The sequence below is a fragment of the Macrotis lagotis genome, chromosome 1 (genome assembly GCF_037893015.1).
Source record: "Macrotis lagotis isolate mMagLag1 chromosome 1, bilby.v1.9.chrom.fasta, whole genome shotgun sequence".
Classification (NCBI taxonomy): domain Eukaryota; kingdom Metazoa; phylum Chordata; class Mammalia; order Peramelemorphia; family Peramelidae; genus Macrotis; species Macrotis lagotis.
Window position 1 is genome coordinate 374,081,219 of NC_133658.1, and position 24,023 is coordinate 374,105,241.

Genomic DNA, 24,023 nt, shown 5'->3' on the forward strand with positions numbered 1-24,023 from the left:
GTTAAGTGGCTTGCCAAAGGCCACACAGCTAGGTAATTATTAAGTGTCTGAGACCAGATTTGAATCCAGGTACTCCTGACTGGTGCTTTATCCACTACGCCACCTAGGCACCCCATCCCATTGGCTTTTAAAGAGACCCTAGGATATCACAGCTATTATACTTTATCCCATTGTCAAGGGAATCTATAGGACAGTGAAGGAGAGAGAACAGAACCCCAGAGCTATGCAAACTGGTTTTTTTTTTTAAATGCTATTTCAAAGAAAATGAGTTTGAAAAGAAATTGGAACAAATAGGTTTTTAGGCCCTAAGATAAAGCATATTGGACTTAGAACTAGGGAAACTGGATTATATCCTAATGAATGATTATGAAATTCAAATAAGATTATGTATATAAAGAGCTTCACAAACTTTAATCTGACATAAAATTGTCAATTATTATTTTAAGTCCAAAATAACTGATAATAAAAATTGCTTCAGAAGGAACAGCCTCCCTTGTGTTTAGCTCATTAGATTTTGAGTAAAGAAAGCAATATTCTTCTCTTGACTCCTACATATCCTAACTTCATAATCTTTTCAAGTTTTTTAACTTTCCTTAGCCTTGGTTCTTATCTATACAATGAAAATAATGACACTTGCACTTACTTTATCCCTTTTATTTATTTATTTTATTTATTATACATGTGTGCTGACTTATTCTAACTTACTCTGTTTCTCTCCATTATCATAGGGTAAGATACATGAAGAAAGGAATAGGCCTTCTTCCTTTGTTTCTCCTTACAGTGCTCAACATATCAATATCACTCCTAATTTCTATGACATCTAATAGTTTGCAAATATGTCTACTTACACTATGTCTTTATTTCCTCATAACAATCCTGTGAGGCAGAATCAAAGACTAAGAATTGGGGAAAAAACCTTAGATATCATCTAATTTAACATTTACCCAAATTTGACATATCTTTGAAGATTAACCTGTTTTTGAGTATCTTCAGTGCCTGACAACTCACTCTTTTTAGACAACTCTTATTCAATAGACTCCCTCTGGTAATGAGGATGGTCTGATAAATTTTCATGAAGGAAATTCATCTTGGCAGGATGTTAAAGGAGGTAGAGAGACACAGGTTGGAATAGAGGAGTGGAGAGTGTTCTCCAATCAGTAAATATTTTGGAGCAGGAGAGGATTAATTGTATATACATCTTCCTTTCCATGCCATGCCTTGTCACTGTGAGTGTCCTTCTAGGCCCTTGCTCTTCTCTTTTCACTTTATACTCATTCACTCATCAATTCCCTTGTATTTGGTTATCATCTCTGTGCAGATGAATCCAAGATCTTTGTATCTCTGCTGAACTATAGTTGCATATCTCCCACTGCTTCTTGGTTATCTTGAATTGGATATATAGGCACCTCAAATTAAATATGTCTAGAACAGAACTCTTTAGCTTTACTCCCAAACTTTCTGTTCTTCATATTTCCCTGTCACTAATGAGGGCATCACCATCCTGCCAGTCACCTAAGCCCACAAACTTCTTGTAATCCTTTACTCTAAACTCTCGTCCACCCCCACATACCCACATTTCAATTCCATTGCTGGAGTTAATTGTTTTTGCTTCTGCAATGTCTTTCATGTATGTCTTTCTTTCCTCAATTAGGCCTCCATCACCTCTCTACTGTTCTAGTATAGTCACCTTATTGGTCTCTGTCTCAAGGCTCTATTGCAGTCCATCTTCCTATTAAAAGAAAGGTAATTTTTTTCTAAAACATAGGTTTCATCAGGTGACATTCCTGGTCAGTGAATTGCAGCATCATTATATTGCCTCCAGAATCAAATTTAAAGTCTTTTTTTTTAACATTTAGAGCTCTTTAACACCTGACTCCTTCTCAGTCTTGTACCAGTTCCTTGAACATGATCCTTCATGCCTTTACCCATCTTAGTTTCCCTTTTTTTAGGACGCAATCCAAATTCTACCTTATATAGGAGTCTTTTTTTAGCCATTACCCTGTCCCCCCAGGTCTAAATTGCTAATTCCTTCCACCTCAAATTATCTTCATATTATGAATATATCTTGTATATACTTGGATAATTATATATCATCTCCCCAATTAAAATGTAAGCTTCTTGAACATAGGGATTGTTTTATATCTTTCTTTGTCTTTTTTTTTTTAATTGCTTAATACAGTTCTTCACTTATAATAAGGGCTTAATAGCTGCTTCTTGACTGATTGAATGTAGAGACTGGATTAAGCATAAATCTCTGACCTTTTTATTATAATACCCTTATTATAATACCCCTAAAGCTTGAAGATTATTTAGCCAACAATCTACAATTAGAGATGATGAGGGATTTAGGCCTGGGTTTATTGGTGAGGAAGGTTCTGAGCATGTAGATGGTAGAGAAGGGGAAGGGGCTGCTGATTGATATTAACACACATTCATTCTTTCTGAGAAGGGAAAATATAGTGCTACCTGCTGATTCTTGAACAACCCAAGGATTTACAACTGGTTGGTTGTAAATCAGCTTATTGGGAACCTTTTGTCAGAATTTGAGAAGGTTTGAGGTTACTAGGTACCATAGATAGAGCAATCATGTATTCTCTTCCTTCCCCAACCCCCCCCATATATGCCCATGATTTTTTTATATAAAAATAGAGTAATAAACTTCAAAAACTATGATCCAAATACAGTTAAACTCTAATTTGTCCACCTTTTCATTCCTTTTAGTTAAAGTCTAGAAGAAAGGTATTGTTATATCTTTGAGCTTTTAAAACTAGAATGACCAATTTTCCCGTAAATTTCTTTTCTATATATCTTAGATGAGTGGAGTAGGAAATTTGAAGTTAGGCAACTTGGGTAGAGTCAGTCTATTTTTTCTTTCTTTTTTGCAGGGCCGTGGAGTTAAGTGACTTGCCCAAAGTCACATAGCTAGGTAATTATTAAGTGTCTGAGGCAGGATTTGAATTTCCCTCCTCCTGACTCCAGGGCCAATGCTCTATCCACTGCACCACCTAGCTCACCCCATAGAGTCATTCTTGATTGCATTAGAAAATGGGTCGCTAATTATGAATTAGTTAATATATATCTTTCCTTAATGTTCTTTTAGAGCATTTATTTTAAAAAAGCATTTTTTTCAGGGGCAGCTAGGTGGCGCAGTGGATAAAGCACCGGCCCTGGAGTCAGGAGTACCTGGGTTCAAATCCAGTCTGAGACACTTAATAATCACCAAGCTGTGTGGCCTTGGGCAAGCCACTTAACCCCATTTGCCATGCAAAAAAAACTTAAAAAAAAAAGCATTCCCCCCCAAAAAAAAAAATTCCTGTTCCTTCATTTTTCAATCATTGAGTTTTATTAACTGTATAAGTATTGAGAATCTATTTTTGTAGCTTTCTTTTTCATCATTTTCCATTCTAATATTATTAAAGGATTCATGTAACTTAATATACATCTTATCTAGTTCTTTATGTTGAAAGAGAAACTATTTAGCATCAGTTGTAATGTTAGTGTTTGAATAAATGACATTTTTCCATTTAAGAAGAGATCCCCTTTGCCCTCTTGTGGACAGTTATAATTTTGTAATTTTCTTATTATAGCTCCCTGAATTCATTAATTCTCTTAGTGAAAATATTACCAATGTTTTGGGCATATAACTTTTAACTGGAAGAAAATATTGCAAAATGGTAGTGAATGCCACCCATGAATTGATATTTTTTCATGTGGTATCAGAAAAATATATGCTTGCTTTGTTTCTTTTTTTTTTTTGCAAGGCAAATTGGGTTAAGTGGCTTGCCCAAGGCCATGCAGCTAGTAATTATTAAAAGTCTGAGTCTGGATTTGAACTCAGATACTCCCGATTCCAGGGCTGGTGCTCTATCCACTGTGCCACCTAGCCACCCCTGCTTTGTTTCTTCAAAGCAAAACTTACAATTCTTTTCAAAGTCATAGAATTTTGCTATGAAGTATTTTAACAGTTTTTGTTATGCCAGTCATCATCAGAGGCAAAGAACATTTATTTAAGTACATTCTCTGTGTCAAGGACTGTATTTGATACTTTAGAGAGAAGTAGGTGACTTAGTGGATAAAGCACCAGGCTTGAGTCAGGAAGACCTAATTTCAAATACAGCCTTATATACTCATTAGCTGTATAGGTTTTCATGGATTCTTATATTTAAGATGTGTTACTTTTTTGGATTCCAAGTGAGAGAACAGCCCCATTCTGCAACTTACAGCATTAGAGAGTTACATAAGGGGTAATAATATTTGTCCTTCATTTTCAAGGAAAACCTGACATCAGGGAGGTGATCCTATGACAAGCATGTGAATTAAATGGCCCTGGATGCAAGGCAGTCAGGGTTAAGTGACTTCCCCAAGATCACACAGTTAGTAAGAGTCAAGTGACTAAGGCTGGATTTGAGCTCCTGTCCTCCTGACTCCAAGGCCAGTGTTCTATCTACTGCATTACCTAACTACCCATCTAGTTATTCTAAGGGGTATCTAAGAAGTAAAAGAACTTGCCTGGAGCCACCCAGCCAGTGACATGGGAGGTCTTTCCCCCTCCCCAAGTCCCCTTTCTGCTTGTATAACACATTGTTTATCAACTCTTCAGTTATAAAATGTACTTTTGTGTTTCATGATTCAGAGTTTGACAGAACCAGGAAATTACCATGAATTCTGTCGATTTTTGGCTCGTTTAAAGACTAATTACCAGTTGGGAGAATTAATAATGGTGAAGGAGTATCCAGAAGTTATCAGACTGATTGCTAATTTTACTATTACTAGTCTCCAGGTAAGGGAATTGAGTAAAAAATTCTAAAAAGTATTCTGGGAACTTAGTTTATGCTGTATTTTTGTAGTAATATTGTCCTTCCTCCCCCCAAAAAATGTACTTGAATAATTATCATGATTTGAATACTTTCTTTTTATCATGGGCTAATATAGAGCACAATTAAAATGAGTTATTTTTATTCCATAGCATTGGGAATTTGCACCCAACAGTGTTCATTATCTGTTAACTCTGTGGCAGAGAATGGTAGCATCTGTTCCTTTTGTGAAATCAACTGAACCTCATCTCTTAGATACATATGCACCTGAAATCACCAAGGCATATATTATTTCTCGATTGGAATCTGTCTCCATAGTCATCAGGTACTGAAAATTTTAAATTTTTTTAGTTCATGTCTACCTTTGATATGCAGTGAATATAGTACTTGGTCTGGAGTCAGAAAGATCTGAGTTCAAATCCAACTTCATACACTTAGTAGCTGTGTGATCTTGTATTACCCTCTCTTTGCTTCAGTTTCCACATCTGTAAAATGGGGATAATAATAGCACATACCTCCTAGGGTTGCTGTGAGCATTTAAGCCCTGGCTTATAATAAGTACTGTATACATGTGATAGAATCCTCTAAAGCTTATTCATAAATTAATATGAAACTCTATATGCAACCCTTGGAAATTTTTATTGGGGAGTGCAGCCCAGAATGGCTAAGACTAGACACCCCTGTTCTAAAGGCTTTTCATTGTTTACCTATATAAAAAAAGCCCTTCAATGGATTTAGTTAATTTTGTCTGATCCATTTTCAGAGATGGTTTGGAAGATCCACTGGATGATACATCTACTATATTTCAGCAGCTAGAACAGTTGTGCTCTGTCAGCAGATGTGAATATGAAAAGACATGTGCTTTTCTTGTACAGTTGTTTGACCAAAGTGCACAGAATTATCAGAAACTGATACAGTCATCAGCTGGAAGACTCACAGATATAGCAGTCGAAGAAGGTCAGTATCATTTAATTTGACTCATAGTTAATATCAGCTACTTAATTGTTTATAATTCTTCACTATAAATTAGTTATCCTTAGTCACCTAATCCAGTGGTCTTAAACTTGATACTAGTTTGATGAACCTTCTCTTATAATAACTAATTTTCAATAATTCTCTGTGGAAAACTAGTATAGTAGGACTATCCCCATACATTTAAAATGAAGGGTCCTTACTTCTAATTTAGAATACTTTTGTTTTTTTTATTTTGTTTGAAGAGGTGAGTTCTGAGAGAGATGAATAATGTTCCCCTTACTTCCCTTCTCAATTCTCTTTTCTTTTATTGTCCTAAGGATAACACTTTACACTTTTAAGGTTATATATTTTTAAGAACATTTTGATACCCTTTATCCAGTTTAGTTTCATTTGATGAAGATTGAGAAAAGTTCTTTGGATACAGTAGTTAAGGAATCATTGGAGAGTAAGAACACATTTTAAGAAAGGTGTTAATAAATCAGTGTCATGGTACAGCCAAGGTCGTGAAGTACCTAAGGGTCATGACCTTTGGTTATTAGTTGAAGGAAATACGGATGTTTAACCTATAGAAGACTTAGAAGGGATATGATGACTCTCATGTTATTTTAAAGTCTGTCACACATTGCAGAAATTTCCTTGGTTCCTTAGCATCAGTGAGTTGAATCTTCAAAGAGGAAAAGTTAGGTTTGATATTAAGAAAATCTTCCTACAATTAAAACCACCCCAAATTAATTCCTCAAAAAAAGCTTCCTTATGAGATATTGAGTTCCTCTTCCCAGAGGTCTTCAAGGAAAGGCTTGTTGAAGATGATGCAGAAGAAACTCATTTATTTTCAGGTGCAGGTTGACCATGAGATGGAATGGAATGAGAAAGCTGTTATGAAATAGTATGTGCCAGGCAAACACTGTGCAAACTCCTGGGATATACTTAGCTAAATAAAAGAGTCCACACTCCCAAAAAGCTCACATTGTAATTGAGGTAGACTACACATCTGGGAGAACTCAGCTTGTGGGTGAAAGGAAAGAATAGATGGTCCTTTGGGTCTATCAACAATGTGGATGACAGGTCACAGGGTCAGGATATACAGCTATGCCTGGAGGACACAGGGGTCCCAGTGTGTATTGGTAAAGTGTTGGTGGTCCCTATCTCCAGGCCCATTGAAGGGTGAGTGTCCATGTCCTTTGAGAGTCAACAGCTGTTACAGAGGGGAAACCCTGACTAGAGCTGGGATGGGCTGGGATGGAGTTCCAAACTGTTGACTCTGTTGCTCCCAAGATCCCTTCCAACTTAGATTGACCTCAGATTCCAACTAAGAAGTATTTTCATTTCATTCAAATAGTGTGATAGAAAGAAAGTTTAGTTTGAAGAAATGGAACACTGAGAACTGATGAAGAAAGAAAGGAAGGAATAAAATATAATTTTTTTAATGGTGGGAAAAGAGCCAATCAGTAAGAGGGAGGGATTGAAGAGAGAAAAAAAGGAAATGAGACCAACTCTTGGAAGAGATAAGCATGGAATTAAAAATAGAAGAAACTCTTGTTACAAAGCAAGACAATTTTTTCCTCAGCTACCAGTGTGAAGGAGAACATGAATCAGAGAGGGGGTTTTGAGACTTTCAGTGGGGGGAAAGGAGTTGACAGAAGATGTTCTCTATTTTCCCAGTAAAGGTCATTTGCTAAAGTGTGTGTTGAAGGTGTTGGAGACTGGAGTAAAAAAAAATTGGAATAACTAGTGATGGGAGTGGGCTAGAATATACCATGAAGGTAAGGTTATTGTATTCATTTTGTTAATGAAGAAACAAGTGCTCTAGGATTTTAAATGATTTGTTCAAAATAGTTAGTAGTAAGACTGGAATTAAACCTAGAAACTTGAGCTCTCTAAATAAGATCAGACTTTTTTCCATTTGTTTCATCTACCAGTTGAAGTTCAACTTTTTTTTCAATTTGTAATTTATTGTTTTTCTTATTTAATCTCTTTATGTTCAGTATTCCAATATACTATCAGTCTTTTCTCATCAGCTTTTTTCTTTCCTCCTCAAGTATCCTATAGACCTCTGGATTTCTCCTGTTCTACTCTCCTATTTCTCCTATTCTACTCTCTACTCTTGTCAAAATCTCCCAGTATAACGTAAGCTCCCTCTGGAGCAACTGTTATTTGAATGGGGGAAAAGAAGGAGTTGACAGAAGATGTTCTCTATTTTTCCAGTAAAGGTCATTTGCTAAAGTATGTGTTTGAAGGTGTTGGAGACTGGAGTAAAGAAAGTTTGGAATAATTAGTGATGGGAGTGGGCTAGAATATACCACGAAGGTAAGGTTATTGAATTGTTTAAAGATTAACTACTGACAGTATTGTAGGTCTTTATATAACTTATCACTTTACTATTATTATCTACTAATATTCTAGTGTTTAGTCTAGTGACTTAATGTCAGCCTTACAATATATCTTTCCTGGTTCTTGTATTCTGTGATAATTTTAATTTAGCTGTAGAAATATACTAGGCATAGTATACACAGTCTTAAAATGATGTATAATTTTCCTCAACTATCTTCATTCCTAGATTAATTAAAGGATATCACTTCTTCCAACTGCCCAGGGAGTTGGTGTTTAGATATTTTAAAAATACAGACTTATTAAATAATAAATATTGAATAAAGATCTGTCCTCATTCAAAAAAATATTGAATGAAAGGGAAAAATAATTTAAGATACAAAAACATGATAAATGGAATAAGATTAAGATAGTAAATTTACATTTAATAAACATTTGTTAAATTCTTAAATGCAATCAAGCAATAAGCGTTTGCTATCATCTAATGTATGTCAGGTACTATGCTTTGGGCAGGAAATATAAAGATACAAATAACAGTTGCTCCATAAGGAGCTTACATTATACAGGGAGATTTTGACAAGAGTAGACAGTAGAATAGGACAGAATTCTATATGATACTTGAGGAGGGAAGAAAAAAGCTGGTGAGAAGAGACTGACAGTGCATTGGAATATTGAACATAAAGAGATTAAATTAAACATAGTAAAAAAAGGTAATATTATTAAAGTTTACTTTATATTTATAATTCACTTTATAGTCACTTCATCTTTTTTATTACTTTGCCATTAATTGAATTCAGCAAATATCAAGTATTTACTATGTGGAAGACAGTTAATTGTAACTGGAGATGCTAAGGAAAATAAAATTATAGTCCTATCTTTCAAGGAGCTTCTGTTCTATTGGGAGGATGCAACACATATGAAGATAAGTACATAAATAATTTGAGGAAGGACAAAACACTTTAATATTAGGGAAATCATGAAGTTTCAGGTAAGATGTGTTATTTCAGCTAAAAGAAGGAAACTTAGTATTTTGAGAGATGAGAGTAGTGGTGATAGGAAATAAAATGCAGAATTTGTAGGATAGCAAGTAGACTAATTTGCCTGAAATACATTCCAGGCTTGAAAGAAATTAAGTTAGGTTGGAGTAAGATTTGAAAGACTTTAAATTCCAGACTGAGGAGTTTGTATTCTATCCTAGAAGCAGTAGGGAGCCAGTGAAGATTCTTGGTCAGATAAGTAGAAAAATAATACCTGATATTTATATAGCACTTAAGTAATATCTTATATTTACATAGCACTTAAAAGTTCTCAGAAAGTGTTTGACATAAGTTTTCTCATTTGAACCTTACAAGTCTAGTAATGCCAGGGAAAAATATGGAGGGCTAAAGATTCAAATAGAATTTGAAAGTCTTCACAAAAAAGACCGACTCTGACCCAGAAGAAATTTTAGGGACAAAAAGTTTATTTAAGTAGTGTGTGTATGTGTGTGTATGTGTGTGTATGTGTTCCAAGAAGAAAAGGAGCCATTAGGAGATAAGTAGTAAAGAAGAGCAGAATAGGCTGAAAGGTTATTTAGAGGATCATGTTTCCCCAGAGCCAGTTGCCTTTCCAAAGAAAGACAAACAACTCAGCTAAGGAATGTGTGAGCTTTTAAAGGGAGCAGAAAGATGAGGTGATTTAGATATATGTTGACGGAGGCAATAACTTAGAGTGTAGGGAGGAGATAATTTGGTATATGTAGATGAGGGGTGGTAGGTCAAAGACTTAATCAACTGAGTTTCTTCTTTTGGAAGGAAGACAATACATAAGGGAAGATGGAAAGTGGGGGCAGAAGACCATGCATTGTTTACAGCTAATGTCCTGGAAGTGAAATAAAAGCTTGGTTGAAAACAAAATAAGGTGAAAGCTCATCAGAATCCAGGATGTTCCTATTACAAAGTCTCAAGTTTCCATTGGTAGGAAGTCAAAATGATGACTTAGGTAGAGGCATCATAGTTTGAAGCTAGTAGAGTTTTAGTTAGGGATAGAATAAATCAAGAGTTCACTTATTAGAGTACTAGGTTCCTAAAGTAGACTCAGGTGGGTAGACATGGCATGGATTAGAGTAGTACTTGAGAATTGATCAGGGCATTAAGACAAACTTTGGGAGGTTAAGTGGGTCATGGATGATAATCCAGCAAAGGACACTCAAGAAGCAGTGTTTAAAATGATTGGAAGAGAATTAGGAGAGGGCAATTTCACAAAAGCCCAAAGGAAAGATAATATTCAAGAACAGGAAATAACAATAATGTCAGAAATTGTAGAAAAACAAGAAGGATGAAGATAGAATATAGGCAATTGCATTTAGCAATTAAAATGTAGAAATAAAACTAAAATTTATTAAAGAAGTTGCAACACATAAGAAAATGGTAGGTTAAGAAAGATAGAGACAAAAGAATAGTTAAGCTGAGTTTAACTAGACCAGCTAGTCAGAGAAGACTGACCCTGAGCAGAGATCCCACCCAGATTTTTATAGACTTTTTCTTATCCTGAGGGCGAAAGGTGGATTCCCTTCCCCTTTACAGGACCAGGAATTAGGTAGAGAGTGAAGACTAAGGAGATCAGGATATAAATTTTACATTAAACAATGAATCATTTATAGTCAATTTACATCAAGAATGGGGATCTCCACTCAATTTGACAAGATTAGCAGCTTTTAAGATTACAAATTTTGTTTCTGTTACAATCATAATTCTCTGTATCTTTTCCATTTGCATCTCAAGAGTAGGAAACCTCCACCCAGTTTAACAAGATCTGTTAGTTCACAATTCTTTTCATCTTTCCCTGCATCAATAAAATCACTAGTAATGTTACAAAGACTAGTTTTAGCTAAGTAGTAGAGTTATTTCAAAGGTCTAAGAAATTAATAAAACATGAAATAATGGAAGAAATGACTAAATAGCTCTTTTTAAGAGAATGATTGTGAAGAGTAGGAGAGATATAGGATAATAGTTTGAGATGGGGGTGGCTAGGTGGCACAGTGGATAGAGCACCAGCCTTGGAGTCAGGAAGACCGACCTGAGTTCAAATCTGACCTCAGACACTTAATAATTACCTAGCTGTGTGGCCTTGGGCAAGTCATTTAACCCCATTGCCTTGCAGAGTGATGATGACTGGATCAATTGGAAGTTTTTAAAGTTGGGAAAAAAACCTAAGTATACTTGTGAGCAGAAGGAAAGAAGCCAGGAATTGAGAAGAAATTGAAAATTTAGGGGAGAAAGTTATGGGTAATGATGAGATCAGGACAATTAACAAACATTAATCTCCTACTATATGATAGGTTCTATACTAAGCCCTGGAAATTCAAAGAAAGATAAAAGACAATCCCAGTTCTTTTTTTTTTCTGAAGGTAATATGTACAATTTATTATATATAGTTAAATAGCAAGCAGTATAAAATATGAAGGTATATAGTTTTGTGGAGAATTATCTGTATTCTGCTATGCATAAAAAATTATTTCATTAAGTTCAGAATAAAAAACATTAAAGGTAAAGCATAGTGATTATTTGCCTCCTAGTTTTTATTTTATTTCAGTTGAGCACTTAAGAGACTGGATGACCACTTGTGACATTGATGGGGATTTCTATTCTGGTATGGATTGAGCTCTATTACATCTGCTTCCTTTTGTTTTGCATTTTTACAAGTTTTTACTTAATATTTTTTATCAAAACCATGTCAAAATTCAACAAGTATCAATTTTTCCATATATTTATGTAATATATATGTATATATGATATTTATGAGGTTTTCCTATGACAAAGTGATTATTAAAAGTGCATAGCTTGTAGTTCCAACACTGCCTTGCTTTTAGATGATCCCTCTGGATCATCATTTTGGTTTTTTTTGGGGGTATTTAAAAATGTTTCATTGCTGTATTTTTTTAATCATTATCACTACCAGCTTCCTCATCTCCCTCACTGACTTATAATAATAAAAGCTTTCTAACAAAGTAGTCAAGCAGAACATGCACATTATCCAAGCCTAAAAGTTTGGTTTCATTCTGAACCTCTAGTACTTTTTTCCATCATAATTTTCTCTACAACCCTTACTGTTCCATGTAACAAGGACAAAAGATAATTGACTAATATAGCAATTCTGTCTACACCTACCACATACCGTATCCATGGAATTCTGATCTCTCAGTCTAAACTTGGTCATTGCATTCACTTTTACTTGTCTTTTTGTCTAGTTTTAAAATATATATTTCATATTGTTTTCCCTAGTTCCCTAGTTCTTTCATTGTCAGTTTATACATGTTTTCCCACATATTCTGAATCCCTCATTTTATAATTCAGTAATATTCCACCACATTCATATATTTCAATTCAGTCTTCTCCCAGTTGATGATGAACACACATTTTGCTTTTCAATTTTTTGCTGTAATAAAGTGTTGTTATACTTTGGTATTTGTAGGTCCTTTAAGTTTTTTTACTTCTTTAGGACATGTACCCAATGTCAGGATTAAGTCAAAGGATATGGATTAATAACTTTTTTCAAATCTAATTTGTTTTCTAGGAACAATCAAACTGAATCACAGTTTGTGTAGCTAAATCCCTCCAGTTCTTTTGTTATTTTTTAGTCATCTTTGACTCTTTGTGATCCCATTTGGGGTTTTCTGCATTGGAATAGTTTGCCATTTCCTTCTCCAGCTGTTTTTTTTTAAGATTTTATTTGAGTTTTACAATTTTTCTCCCAATCTTACCTCCCTCCCCCACCCCACCCCCCCACGGAAAGCAATCTCTCAATCGTTATTTTGTTTCCATGTTACACATTGATCCAAATTGAGTGTGTTGAGAGAGAAATCATATTGTAGGATTCTGGTTTTTAATCCACTCTGCTATTCTCTTACGTTTAAGGGAGAGTTCATCCCATTCACATTCAAAGTTATGATTACTAATTCTTTATTGCCCTCCATGCTTTCTTCCCTCTGTTTGTATTTTCCCCCTTTCCCCCCCTTTATCTGTATTCCCCAGTATTTTGTTTCTGAATATCACCCCCTTCAGTGTGTTTGCCCTCCTATCACTTCCTCTTCTTTCTTTCCCCTTCCCTTCCTTTTGTTAGTTCCCCTTTTCCCCCTCCCCCTCCCTTTCTCCATCCCCATTCCCCTTTTCCCCTTTTAATACTCGAAATAGATGTTTTTTAAGTTAACTAAGTATGTGTAAGTTGACTTTAAGCCAAGTCTGATGAGAAGATTCAGGTGTTTCTCATCTCCTCCCTTCTTCCCCTCTATTACCATAGGTATTTTGTACTTCTTAGTGTAATGAGATTTACCCCCACTCAATCCCTTCCCTCCTCCCATCTCCTTCCTATTCCCCTTTTTAAGGAGGTAGTGTTTTTAAAAGTCATTCTGAGTCATAGAAAATTCTGAGTATCCAACACTTCTAGCTAAGTACATTCTATCTAATAGAGTTAAAATTCTTGAGAGTTATTAGTCTTTCTCCCAAGTGGGGATAAAGCCAGTTACATCCCATTGGATAGCAGTCTCATGGATAGGTCATGAATGTCCATCACTTCTGGCTAAGTATATTCTCTCTGTTAGAGTTACAATTCTCAAGATTTATGAGGATCTTTTTCCCCAAGCTGGGATAAAGCCAATTTCAACTTGTTGGATAGCAGGTTTTTTTTTTCCTTTTACCACCCCCCCCCTTATTTATTTATTTTTACCTTTTCATGTGTCTCTTGAACCTTCTGTTTGATGTCCAAATTTTCTATTTAGCTCTGGTCTTTTCATCAGGAAGTTTTGGAATTCTTCCATTTTGTTGAATGTCCATCTTTTTCCCTGGAAGAGAAGGCTCAGCTTTGCGGGATAGTAGATTCTTGGCTGCATTCCAAGCTCCCTTGCTCTTTGAAATATCTCCTTCCTGGCCCTTCAGTCCCTTAATGTTGATGCAGCCAGGTCCTATGTAATCCTTACTGTGGCTCCTTGAGATTTAATTTCTGGCTGTTTGCAGGATTTTCTTTTGTTATCTGATAGTTCTGGAATTTGGCTACAACGTTCCTTGGTGTTTTCATTTTAAGACCTTTTTCTGGAAGGGAATGATGTATTCTTTCAATAACTACTTTGCCCTCTGGTTGCATGATATCAGGGCACTTTTCCATACTAGATCTGGTAATATTAAGTCCAGGCTTTTTTTCTCTTCAATGTTTTCAGGAAGTCCAGTAATTTTCAGGTTGCCCCTTCTTGACCTATTCTCAAGGTCAGTGGTTTTGCTGATGAGGTATTTTACATTTTCTTCTATTTTTTTCTATTTTTGAATTTTGTTTGACAGGTTCTTGCTGTCTCATGAAGTCACTAGTTTCTGCAGACTCCATTCATTTTTCTAGGGAGGAGTTTTTTCATTAACCTTTTGCAATTCCTTTTCCAATTGGTCAATTCTACTTTTGAAAGAGCTTTCCATTTGACCAATTGAGGTTTTGAGAGAATTATTTTCTTTTTGCATTTGCCCAATTGAGGATCTGAGATATTTATTCTCATTTTGTATTTGTCCAATTGTATTTTCTAAGAATTTGTTTTCTTGATGCAAGGTATTAATCTTCTCTCGGGTTTCTTTTGCCAAATTTTCCAATGGATTTTTAAACTCCTTCCTTATTGCTTCAGGGGAGTCTTTCTATACTAGAGACCAGATCATATTCTCCTCAGAGGTTCTAGGTCTCTCTGAGTTAGGGTCTTTTCCTTCCAAGAATTTCTCTATGGATCCACCTTTTTGCTGACCCTTCTTCATTTTGCTAAGACCTGAGTTGGGGAGGGGCTGGTTCACAGGGGTTTGGGGTCACTAGAGGCTTTCCTCACTGAGTGCAATTTCTCTGGCTGGCCAGTAGGAGGTGTTGGTTACTTTCTCAAGAATGTCTGTGACCTTGATTGAGGCCTTCTCCCTTTGCTTGGAGGGAGGGGTTGAAGCTATTGAATCCTTTTGCCTTCAATCAGTGGTGGGCTTTACCCTGGCCTGAGGTCATTCCTGTGCCTATTGTCAGCTGGGCTGGTTCTTCTGCTCACACACCTGTGCCTGAGGCAGAAGTAGTCTGCAATTGTTTGTTCTGGGAAGAGGCCTCAACTGCAGTGGAGGCATGGACTCAGAGTTCCTCAGACCGGAGGAGCCCAGGGGTGGTGTCTGCAGCTCTCCTGCACTGGAACTCTCACCCCAGCCCTGTCAGCAAACTCCAGAGGGTCAATGCCAACACCAGTGCCTCTACTCCCTAGCTGACTCAAGCCCCCTTGGTCTATCCCCACCTCCGATCCAGCAAGTCCATCTCTCAGGCTCTCAGGCTCCCTGGCTCCAATTCAGCCACTAATCTGGCTGATCCGCCCTCTGTGCCCAGACTCACCCGCCTGAACTCACCCACAGCTGCAGAAGACAAATCCTGAGGTAGATGTTCTTTCTCCTGGCTTTTCTTTCTAGGTTTTGTGGGTCAGATTTCTGTTAAGAGGTTTGTTTCATATGATAGATGGGGAAAGATCATTAGACTTTAGAACTGTGCCTGTCTTCTCTCCGCCATCTTGGCCAGAAGTCCGACAATCCCTGTTCTTAAGGAATTAATAGTCTAGGGACACTAATGCATTGTTGTAGTTGTAAACTGATTCAACCTTTTGGAGATCAATTTGGAATCACACCCAAAGGACAATGCCTTATGATCCAGTAGTACCACTACTAGCTCTGTATCCCAAAGAGATGACAAAAAAGGGTAAAAAAAACCCACATAAATACAAAAATGTTTTTGGCAGTCTTTTCATGGTGGCAAAGAATTGGAAATTGATCCCCATCAGATTGGGGAATGAATGAACAAACTGTGATATATGAATGTGATTATTGTTCTTTAAGAAATCATGAGGGAGGGGCAACTAGGTAGCATAGTGGATAGAGTGCCAGTTCTAGAGTTAGGAGGACCTGAGTTCAAATTTGGCCTCAGACACTTAATATTTACTTAGCTGTGTGACCTTGGGCAAGTCACTTAACCCTATTGCCTTGCAAAAATTTTTAAAAATAAAAAACAGAAATCATAAGGGACAGGTCTTTAGAATAGCTTGGAAATACTTGTATGAACTGATTCTAAGTGAAGTGAACAGAACCAGAAAAACATTATACATGGTAACAGTAACATTGGGTGATGATCAACTATGATGGACTTGTTCATTGCAAAGTACAGTATCCTAAGATGATACTAAAAAACATGTGATGGATACCATTCATATCCAGAGAAGGAGTTTAAATGCAGACCAAAGCTTATTATCTTCAATTTTTAAAACTTGTCATATATTTTTTTCTTGCTAATGTTTCTCCCCCCATATCAATTAGATTCTTCTTTCACAACACAATGAAGATGGATATTTGTTTAATATAGTTATACACATATAACCTATATTAGATTACTTTCTGTCAGGGGGAGGGAGAGAGAGAGTAAAGAAGGGGGGGGGAAGGTGAAACTCAAAATCTTACCAAAAAATGATTGTTGAAAGCTGTATTTGCATGTAGTTGGAAAATAAATAAATAAAATTAATAAAAAAAAAAAAAGGAGCTCACAATCCTAAGGAGAGAAAGAGCACATGCAAACAGCTATGTAAAACCAAGCTTGTGCATGGTTGAGATATCACATAATGAGAATTAAAAAGATTGATAAATCAGGAGGTCAAGGTGTTTGAGGATAAAAAAAGTAAAGGCCTTAAGTGTACAGATATTCCAAGCAATGGAAAGGAAGACCATAAGCCAGATACTGAACTTGGAAAGGAGGGAAAATGACCTAAAGACCAGAAACTTATTTTCACAGGGTTTTGAATAGAGTGACAGATAGATTGAATGACCCTCAAAAAGAGAAGAATTTACTCTGTAAAATAGTACAGGGAGGCTCTATATGTGGCAGGGAAGAGGAATTGGTCTACCCCAATGTGTTATGAGGCATGAGAGAACACATGCCTAGTACTGAAGATGACCAGGGCTACATTGTCTTCTGGGAAAGAGACATGGTTTGTAATTCTGTAATTTTCAAATACATATATATATATATATATATATATATATATATATATATATATATGTGTGTATATATATAAAATTGAAAGAACAGGGTACAAAGAACAGGTCAGAATAGAGACTTGAGAGGGATTTGGGCTAAGGTAAAAGGAGATAAATGAGTGTGGGATGATAACAGAGGAAGAGGACTTTAAGCCATCAGCAGTTTAGAATCATAAGAATTAGATATGAAAGAAGTATTAATTTGTTTGCCATTGATTGGAACTTTCCAGTGAATTGAATTTCTCCTACTCAAGGATCTTAATGATGATGGCCATCTAGAACTCATTTAGCAGCAGTTCATTTAACTCTTTCCAAGATGGCATAGGATGACATACAGTTAGAAATATAACACAGTAGTAGAGTAATGGGATTTATAATCAGGAAGACCTGTGTTCAAATCTAGCCTCAAATCTAGCTGTGTAACCTTAGGCAAATCACTTAACCTTTACTGATTTATTTTCCTCATATGAAAAGTGGGAATAATAGTATCTATCTCCAAGAGTTGTTGTGAGAATACAATGAAATAATATTTGTAAAGCACTTTGCAAACCTTAAAGTACTGTATAAGTAGCTATCATCATCATCATCATCACCATCATCACCATCCTTTCCATAGAACATTTGCTTGGTTCCTGGCTTGGTCTCATGTTTGGGAGCCTGTTTCTTGTTGAAGAGTTGGTGGTAAGAAACCTGGAGTTTAGGTGATTTTCATGGTTATGGAGGACTGAGTGAGGTGTTTTTATCATATAACTTAGTGAAGCCAAGTACCTCTGTGCCATATGTTAGAGCTTGCAAATACAGTCTCTGAACACTCATTGATAAGGATGGACATTAATGTGACAAAGCAAGGCGGACTTGATGCAATCTAAATATTTTTCTGGATTAAAATTGATTTACAGATTCCATCTGAGAGCAAAAATTGATATAGTCCCAGTCTTCCACAAAAGGTGATTTAATTTTTTTAAATTAATTTTTATTAAAGATATTAATTGAGTTTTACAATTTCCCCCCCAATCTTGCTTCCCTCCCCCCACCCCCACCCCCACTGAAAGCACTCTGTCAGTCTTTATTTTGTTTCCATGTTGTACCTTGATCCAAATTGGGTGTGATGAGAGAGAAATCATATCCTTAAAGAAGAGAAGAGAAGTCTCAGAGGTAACAAGATCAGACAATAAGATATCTGTTTTTTTCTAAATTAAAGGGAATAGTCCTTGAACTTTGTTCAAACTCCACAGCCCCTTATATGGATACAGATGGCACTCTCCTTTGCAGACAGCCCAAAATTGTTCCTGATTATTGCACTAATGGAGTGAGCAAGTCCTTCAAGGTTAAACATCACTGCCATGTTGTTGTTAGGGTGTACAGTGTTTTTCTGGTTCTGCTCATCTCACTCAGCATCAGTTCATGCAAATCCCTCCAGGTCTCCCTGAAATCCCGTCCCTCCGGGTTTCTAACAGAACAATAGTGTTCCATCACATACATATACCACAGTTTGCTAAGCCATTCCCCAATTTGAAGGACATTTACTTGATTTCCAATTCTTTGCCACCACAAACAGGGCTGCTATAAATATTTTTGTACAAGTAATGTTTTTACCCTTTTTCCTCATCTCTTCAGGGTATAGACCCAGTAGTGGTATTGCTGGGTCAAAGGGTATGCACATTTTTGTTGCCCTTTGGGCATAGTTCCAAATAGCTCTCCAGAAGGGTTGGATGAGTTCACAAATCCACCAACAGTGTAATAGTGTCCCAGATTTCCCACAACCCTTCCAACAATGATCATTATCCTTCCTGGTCATATTGGCCAATCTGAGAGGTGTGAGGTGGTACCTCAGGGAAGCTTTAATTTGCATTTCTCTAATAATTAGTGATTTAGAGCATTTTTTCATAGGGCTATGGATTGCTTTGATCTCCTCATCTGTAAATTGCCTTTGCATATCCTTTGACCATTTATCAATTGGGGAATGGCTTTTTGTTTTAAAAATATGGTTCAGTTCTCTGTATATTTTAGAAATGAGTCCTTTGTCAGAATCATTAGTTGTAAAGATTGTTTCCAAATTTACTCCATTTCTTTTGATCTTGGTTACAGTGATTTTATCTGTGCAAAAGCTTTTTAATTTAATGTAATCGAAATCATCTAATTGGTTTTTGGTAATGTTCTCCAATTCTTCTTTAGTCATAAACTGCTCCCCTTTCCATAGATCTGACAGGTAAACTAGTCCTTGATCTTCTAATTTGCTTATAGTATTGTTTTTTTATGTCTATGTCCTGTAACCATTTGGATCTTATCTTGGTAAAGGGTGTGAGGTGTTGGTCGAATCTAAGTTTCTTCCATACTAACTTCCAGTTATCCCAGCAGTGTTTATCAAAGAGGGAGTTTTTATCCCAATGGCTGGACTCTTTGGGTTTATCAAACAGCAGATTACTATAATCATCTCCTACTTTACACCTAGTCTATTCCACTGGTCCACCACTCTATTTCTTAACCAGTACCAAACAGTTTTGATGACTGATGCTTTATAATATAATTTTAGATCAGGTAGGGCTAAACCACCTTCTTTTGCAGTTTTTTTTTTTCATTAAATCTTGGCAATTCTTGACTTTTTATTTCTCCATATGAATTTACTTAGAATTTTTTCTAACTCATTAAAGTAATTTTTTGGATAGTTTAGTTTTAGTTTTGGCAGAATTGTTATTTTTATTATATTAGCTCTACCTATCTGTGAGCAATTGATATTTGCCCAGTTATTTAAATCTGATTTAATTTGTGTGAGAAGTGTTTTATAATTGTTTTCAAAAAGATTCTGAGTCTGTCTTGGCAAATAGATTCCCAAATATTTTATATTGTCTGAGGTCACTTTGAATGTGATTTCTCTTTCTAGCTCTTCCTGCTGTATCTTGCTAGACATATATAGAAAAGTTGAGGATTTATGAGGGTTTATTTTATAACCTGCAACTTTGCTAAAATTGCTAATTGTTTCCAGTAGTTTTTTGGATGATTTCTTGGCATTCTCTAGATAGACCATCATGTCATCTGCAAAGAGTGAGAGTTTTGTCTCTTCCTTCCCAATTCTAGTTCCTTCAATTTCTTTTTCTTCTCTAATTGATGACACTAACATTTCTAATACAGTATTGAATAGTAGTGGTGATGATGGGCACCCTTGTTTCACCCCTGATCTTATTGGGAATGCCTCTAGCCTCTCCCTATTGAATATAATGCTTGTTGATGGTTTCAGATAGATACTGCTAATTATTTTAAGGAACAGTCCATTTATTCCTACACTCTCTAGTGTTTTTAATAGGAATAGATGCTGTATTTTGTCAAAAGCTTTTTCAGTATCTATTGATATGATCATATGATTTCTGATAGGTTTGTTGTTGATATAATTGAGTATACTAACAGTTTTCCTAATATTGAACCAACCCTGCATTCCTGTAATAAATCCTACTTGATCATAATGTATTATCCTAGTGATAACTTGTAATCATTTTGCTAAGATATTACTTAGGATTTTTGCATCTATATTCATCAGGGAAATAGGTCTATAATTTTCTTTCTCTGTTTTAACTCTTCCTGGTTTAGGTAACAGCACCATATTGGTTTCATAGAAAGAGTTGGGCAGAGTTCCATCTTTCCCTATTTTTCCAAAGAGTTTATATAGAATTGGAACCAATTGTTCCTTAAATGTTTGGTAGAATTCACTTGTGAATCCATCAGGCCCTGGAGATTTTTTTTAGGGAGTTCAATAATCGCTTGTTGAATTTCTTTTTCTGAGATCGGGTTGTTTAGGTATTTAATCTCTTCTTCATTTAACCTGGACAACTTATATTTTTGTAAATGTTCATACATTTCACTTAGATTATCAAATTTATTGGCATAGAGTTGGGCAAAATAATTTCAAATTATTACTTTAATTTCTTCCTCATTGGTCGTGAGTTCACTTTTTTGATTTATGATACTAGCAATTTGGTTTTCCTCTTTTTTTAATCAAATTGACCAGAGGTTTATCAATTTTATTAGTTTTTTCATAATACCAACTTTTGGTTTTATTTATTAATTCAATAGTTTTTTGTTTTCAATTTTATTAATTTCTCCTTTAATTTTTAGAATTTCTACTTTGGTACTTAATTGGGGATTTTTGATTTGTTCTTTCTCTAATTTTTTTAGTTGCATGTTTAGGTCATTGATTTCCTCTTTCTCCAATTTATTCATGTAAGCATTTAGAGCTATAATATATCCCCCGAGAGTCACTTTAAATGAATCCTATAGGTTTTGGTATGTTGTTTCATTATTATCATTATCTAGGTTAAAATGGTTAATTCTTTCTATAATTTGTTTTTTTGTCCACTAATTTTTTAAAATGAGGTTATTCAGTTTCCAATTTGTTCTGGGTCTATATCTCCTTGGCCCAGTATTGCATATGACTTTTATTGCCTTGTGATCTGAGAAAGATTGTATTCACTATTTCTGCCTTTCTGCAGTTGATCATTAGGTTTTTATGTCCTAGTACATGGTCAATTTTTGTATAAGTTCCATGTACTGCAGAGAAAAAGGTATATTCCTTTCTATCCCCATTTAGTTTCCTCCATAAGTCTACCATATCTAATTTTTCTAACAATCTATTTACCTCCTTAACTTCTTTCTTGTTTATTTTATGATTCGATTTATCTAGATCTGATAGCAGGAGGTTGAGGTCTCCCACTAGTAGAGTTTTGCTGTCTATGTCTTCCTGTAGTTCTTTCAGCTTCTCCTCTAAGAATTTGGATGCTGTCCCACTGGGTGCATATATATTCAATATTGAAATGACTTTATTGTCTTTGGTACCTTTTAGGAGGATTAAGTTTCCTTCCTTATCTGTTTTAACACTATCTATTTTTGCTGCTGCTTTGTCTGAGATAAGGATTGCTCCCCTGCTTTTTTTTACTTCAGCTGAAGCAAAATATATCTTGCTCCAACCTTTTACCTTTACTCTATATGTATCTCTCTGCTTCAAATGAGTTTCTTATAAGCAGCATATTGTAGGATTCTGGTTTTTAATCCACTCTGCTATTCACTTACATTTTAAGGGAGAGTTCATCCCATTCACATTCAAGGTTATGATTACTAATTCTTTATTGCCCTCTGTGCTATCTTCCCTCCATTTGTATTTTTCCCCTTTCTCCCCCCTTTCTCCATATTCCCCAGTATTTTGTTTCTTAATACCACCCCTTTCAGTGTGTTTGCCCTCCTATATCACACCCTCCTCTTTCTTTCCCCTTTCACTTTTTCCCTTTTCCCTTTCCTTCCTTTTGTTATTTCCCTTTTTTCCCCCACTCCCCTTCCCTTTCTCCACCCCCCTCCCCTTTTCCCCTTTTAATACTTGAAGGGTTAGATGTTTTATAAGTTAACTGAGTATGTGTAGGTTGACTTTAAGCCAAGTCTGATGAGAAGAAGATTCAGGTGTTTCTCATCTGCTCCCTTCTTCCCCTCTATTACTATAGGGTTTTTTGTACCTCTTAGTGTCATGAGATTTACTCCCATTCAATCCCCTCCCTCCTTCAGTCTCTTTCCTGTTCCCCCTTTTTAAGGAGGTAGTGTTTTTTAGATCATTCTATCTAAGTCATAGAAAATTCTGAGTGTCTGTCCCTTCTAGTTCAATATATTCTATTGAATAGAGTCAAAATTCCTGAGAGTTATTAGGGTCTTTCTCCCAAGTGGGGTTAAAGCCAGTTACATCTCTTTAGAGATAGCAGTCTCATGGATAGGTCATGAATGTCCATCATTTCTGGTTGGGTGTATTCTCTCTGTTAGAGTTACAGTTCTCAAGATTTACGAGAATCTTTTCCCCCCATGCTAGGATATAGCCAGTCTCAACTTACTGGATTGCATTTTTTTTCCTTTTACCACCACCTTTTTTTTTTTTTACCGTTTCATGTGTCTCTTGAACCTCCTGTTTGATGTCCAAATTTTCTGTTTAGCTCTGGTCTTTTCATCAGAAATTTTTGGAATTCTTCCATTTCATTAAATGTCCATCTTTTTCCCTGGAAGAGAAGGCTCAGCTTTGTGGGAAAGCAGATTCTTGGCTGCATTCCAAGCTCCCTTGCTCTTCGAAATATCTTGTTCCAGGCCCTTCGATCCCTTAATATTGATGCAGCCAGGTCCTGCGTGATCATTACTGTGGCTCCTTGATATTTAAATTGTTTCCTTCTGGCTGCTTGCAGGATTTTTTCTTTTATCTGATAGTTATGGAGTTTGGCCACAACATTCCTTGGTGTTTTCATTTTAGCATCTTTTTCTGGTGGAGATCAATGTACTCTTTCAATAACTACTTTGCCCTCTGATTCCATGATATCAGGGCAGTTTTCCTTCACTAGATCCTGTAATATTAAGTCCAGGCTTTTTTTCTCTTCAATGTTTTCAGGAATCATGGAGTCATTAGTTTTTGTAGACTCCATTCTTTTTTGGGGGGTGGAGTTTTTTTCATTAACCTTTTGCAGCTCCTTTTCCAATTGGTCAATTCTACTTTTGAAAGAACTTTCCATTTGACCAGTTGTGGTTTTGAGAGAATTAATTTATTTTTGCATTTGCCCATTTGAAGGTCTAAGAGAATTATTCTCATTTTGTATTTGTCCAATTGTACTTTCTAAGGTTTTGCTTTCTTGTTGCAAGGTATTAATTGTCTCTTCCAAATTTTTAAGCTCCTTCCTTATTTCTTCAAGGAAGTCTTTCTGTGCTGAAGAGCAGATTGCATTCTCTTCAGAGGTTCCAGGTCTCTCTGAGTTAGGATCTTTCCCTTCCAAGAATTTTTCTATGGATCCACCTTTCCACTGACCCTTCTTCATTTTGCTAAGACCTGAGTTGGGGAGGGGCCTGGTTCACCTAG

At 35.9% G+C, this 24,023-nt stretch overlaps 1 protein-coding gene across 1 annotated transcript in view; it reads left to right on the top strand.

The window, feature by feature from the left end:
• Positions 1–24,023, top strand: part of LOC141506033 (ran-binding protein 17-like) — a 100,875-nt gene that overhangs the window by 58,502 nt on the left and 18,350 nt on the right. Inside the window, exons 11-13 of the mRNA XM_074212429.1 lie at positions 4,634–4,780; positions 4,967–5,139; positions 5,578–5,771. Coding sequence (XP_074068530.1) covers positions 4,634–4,780; positions 4,967–5,139; positions 5,578–5,771 — 514 coding nt within the window. The remainder of the gene's footprint in view (positions 1–4,633; positions 4,781–4,966; positions 5,140–5,577; positions 5,772–24,023) is intronic.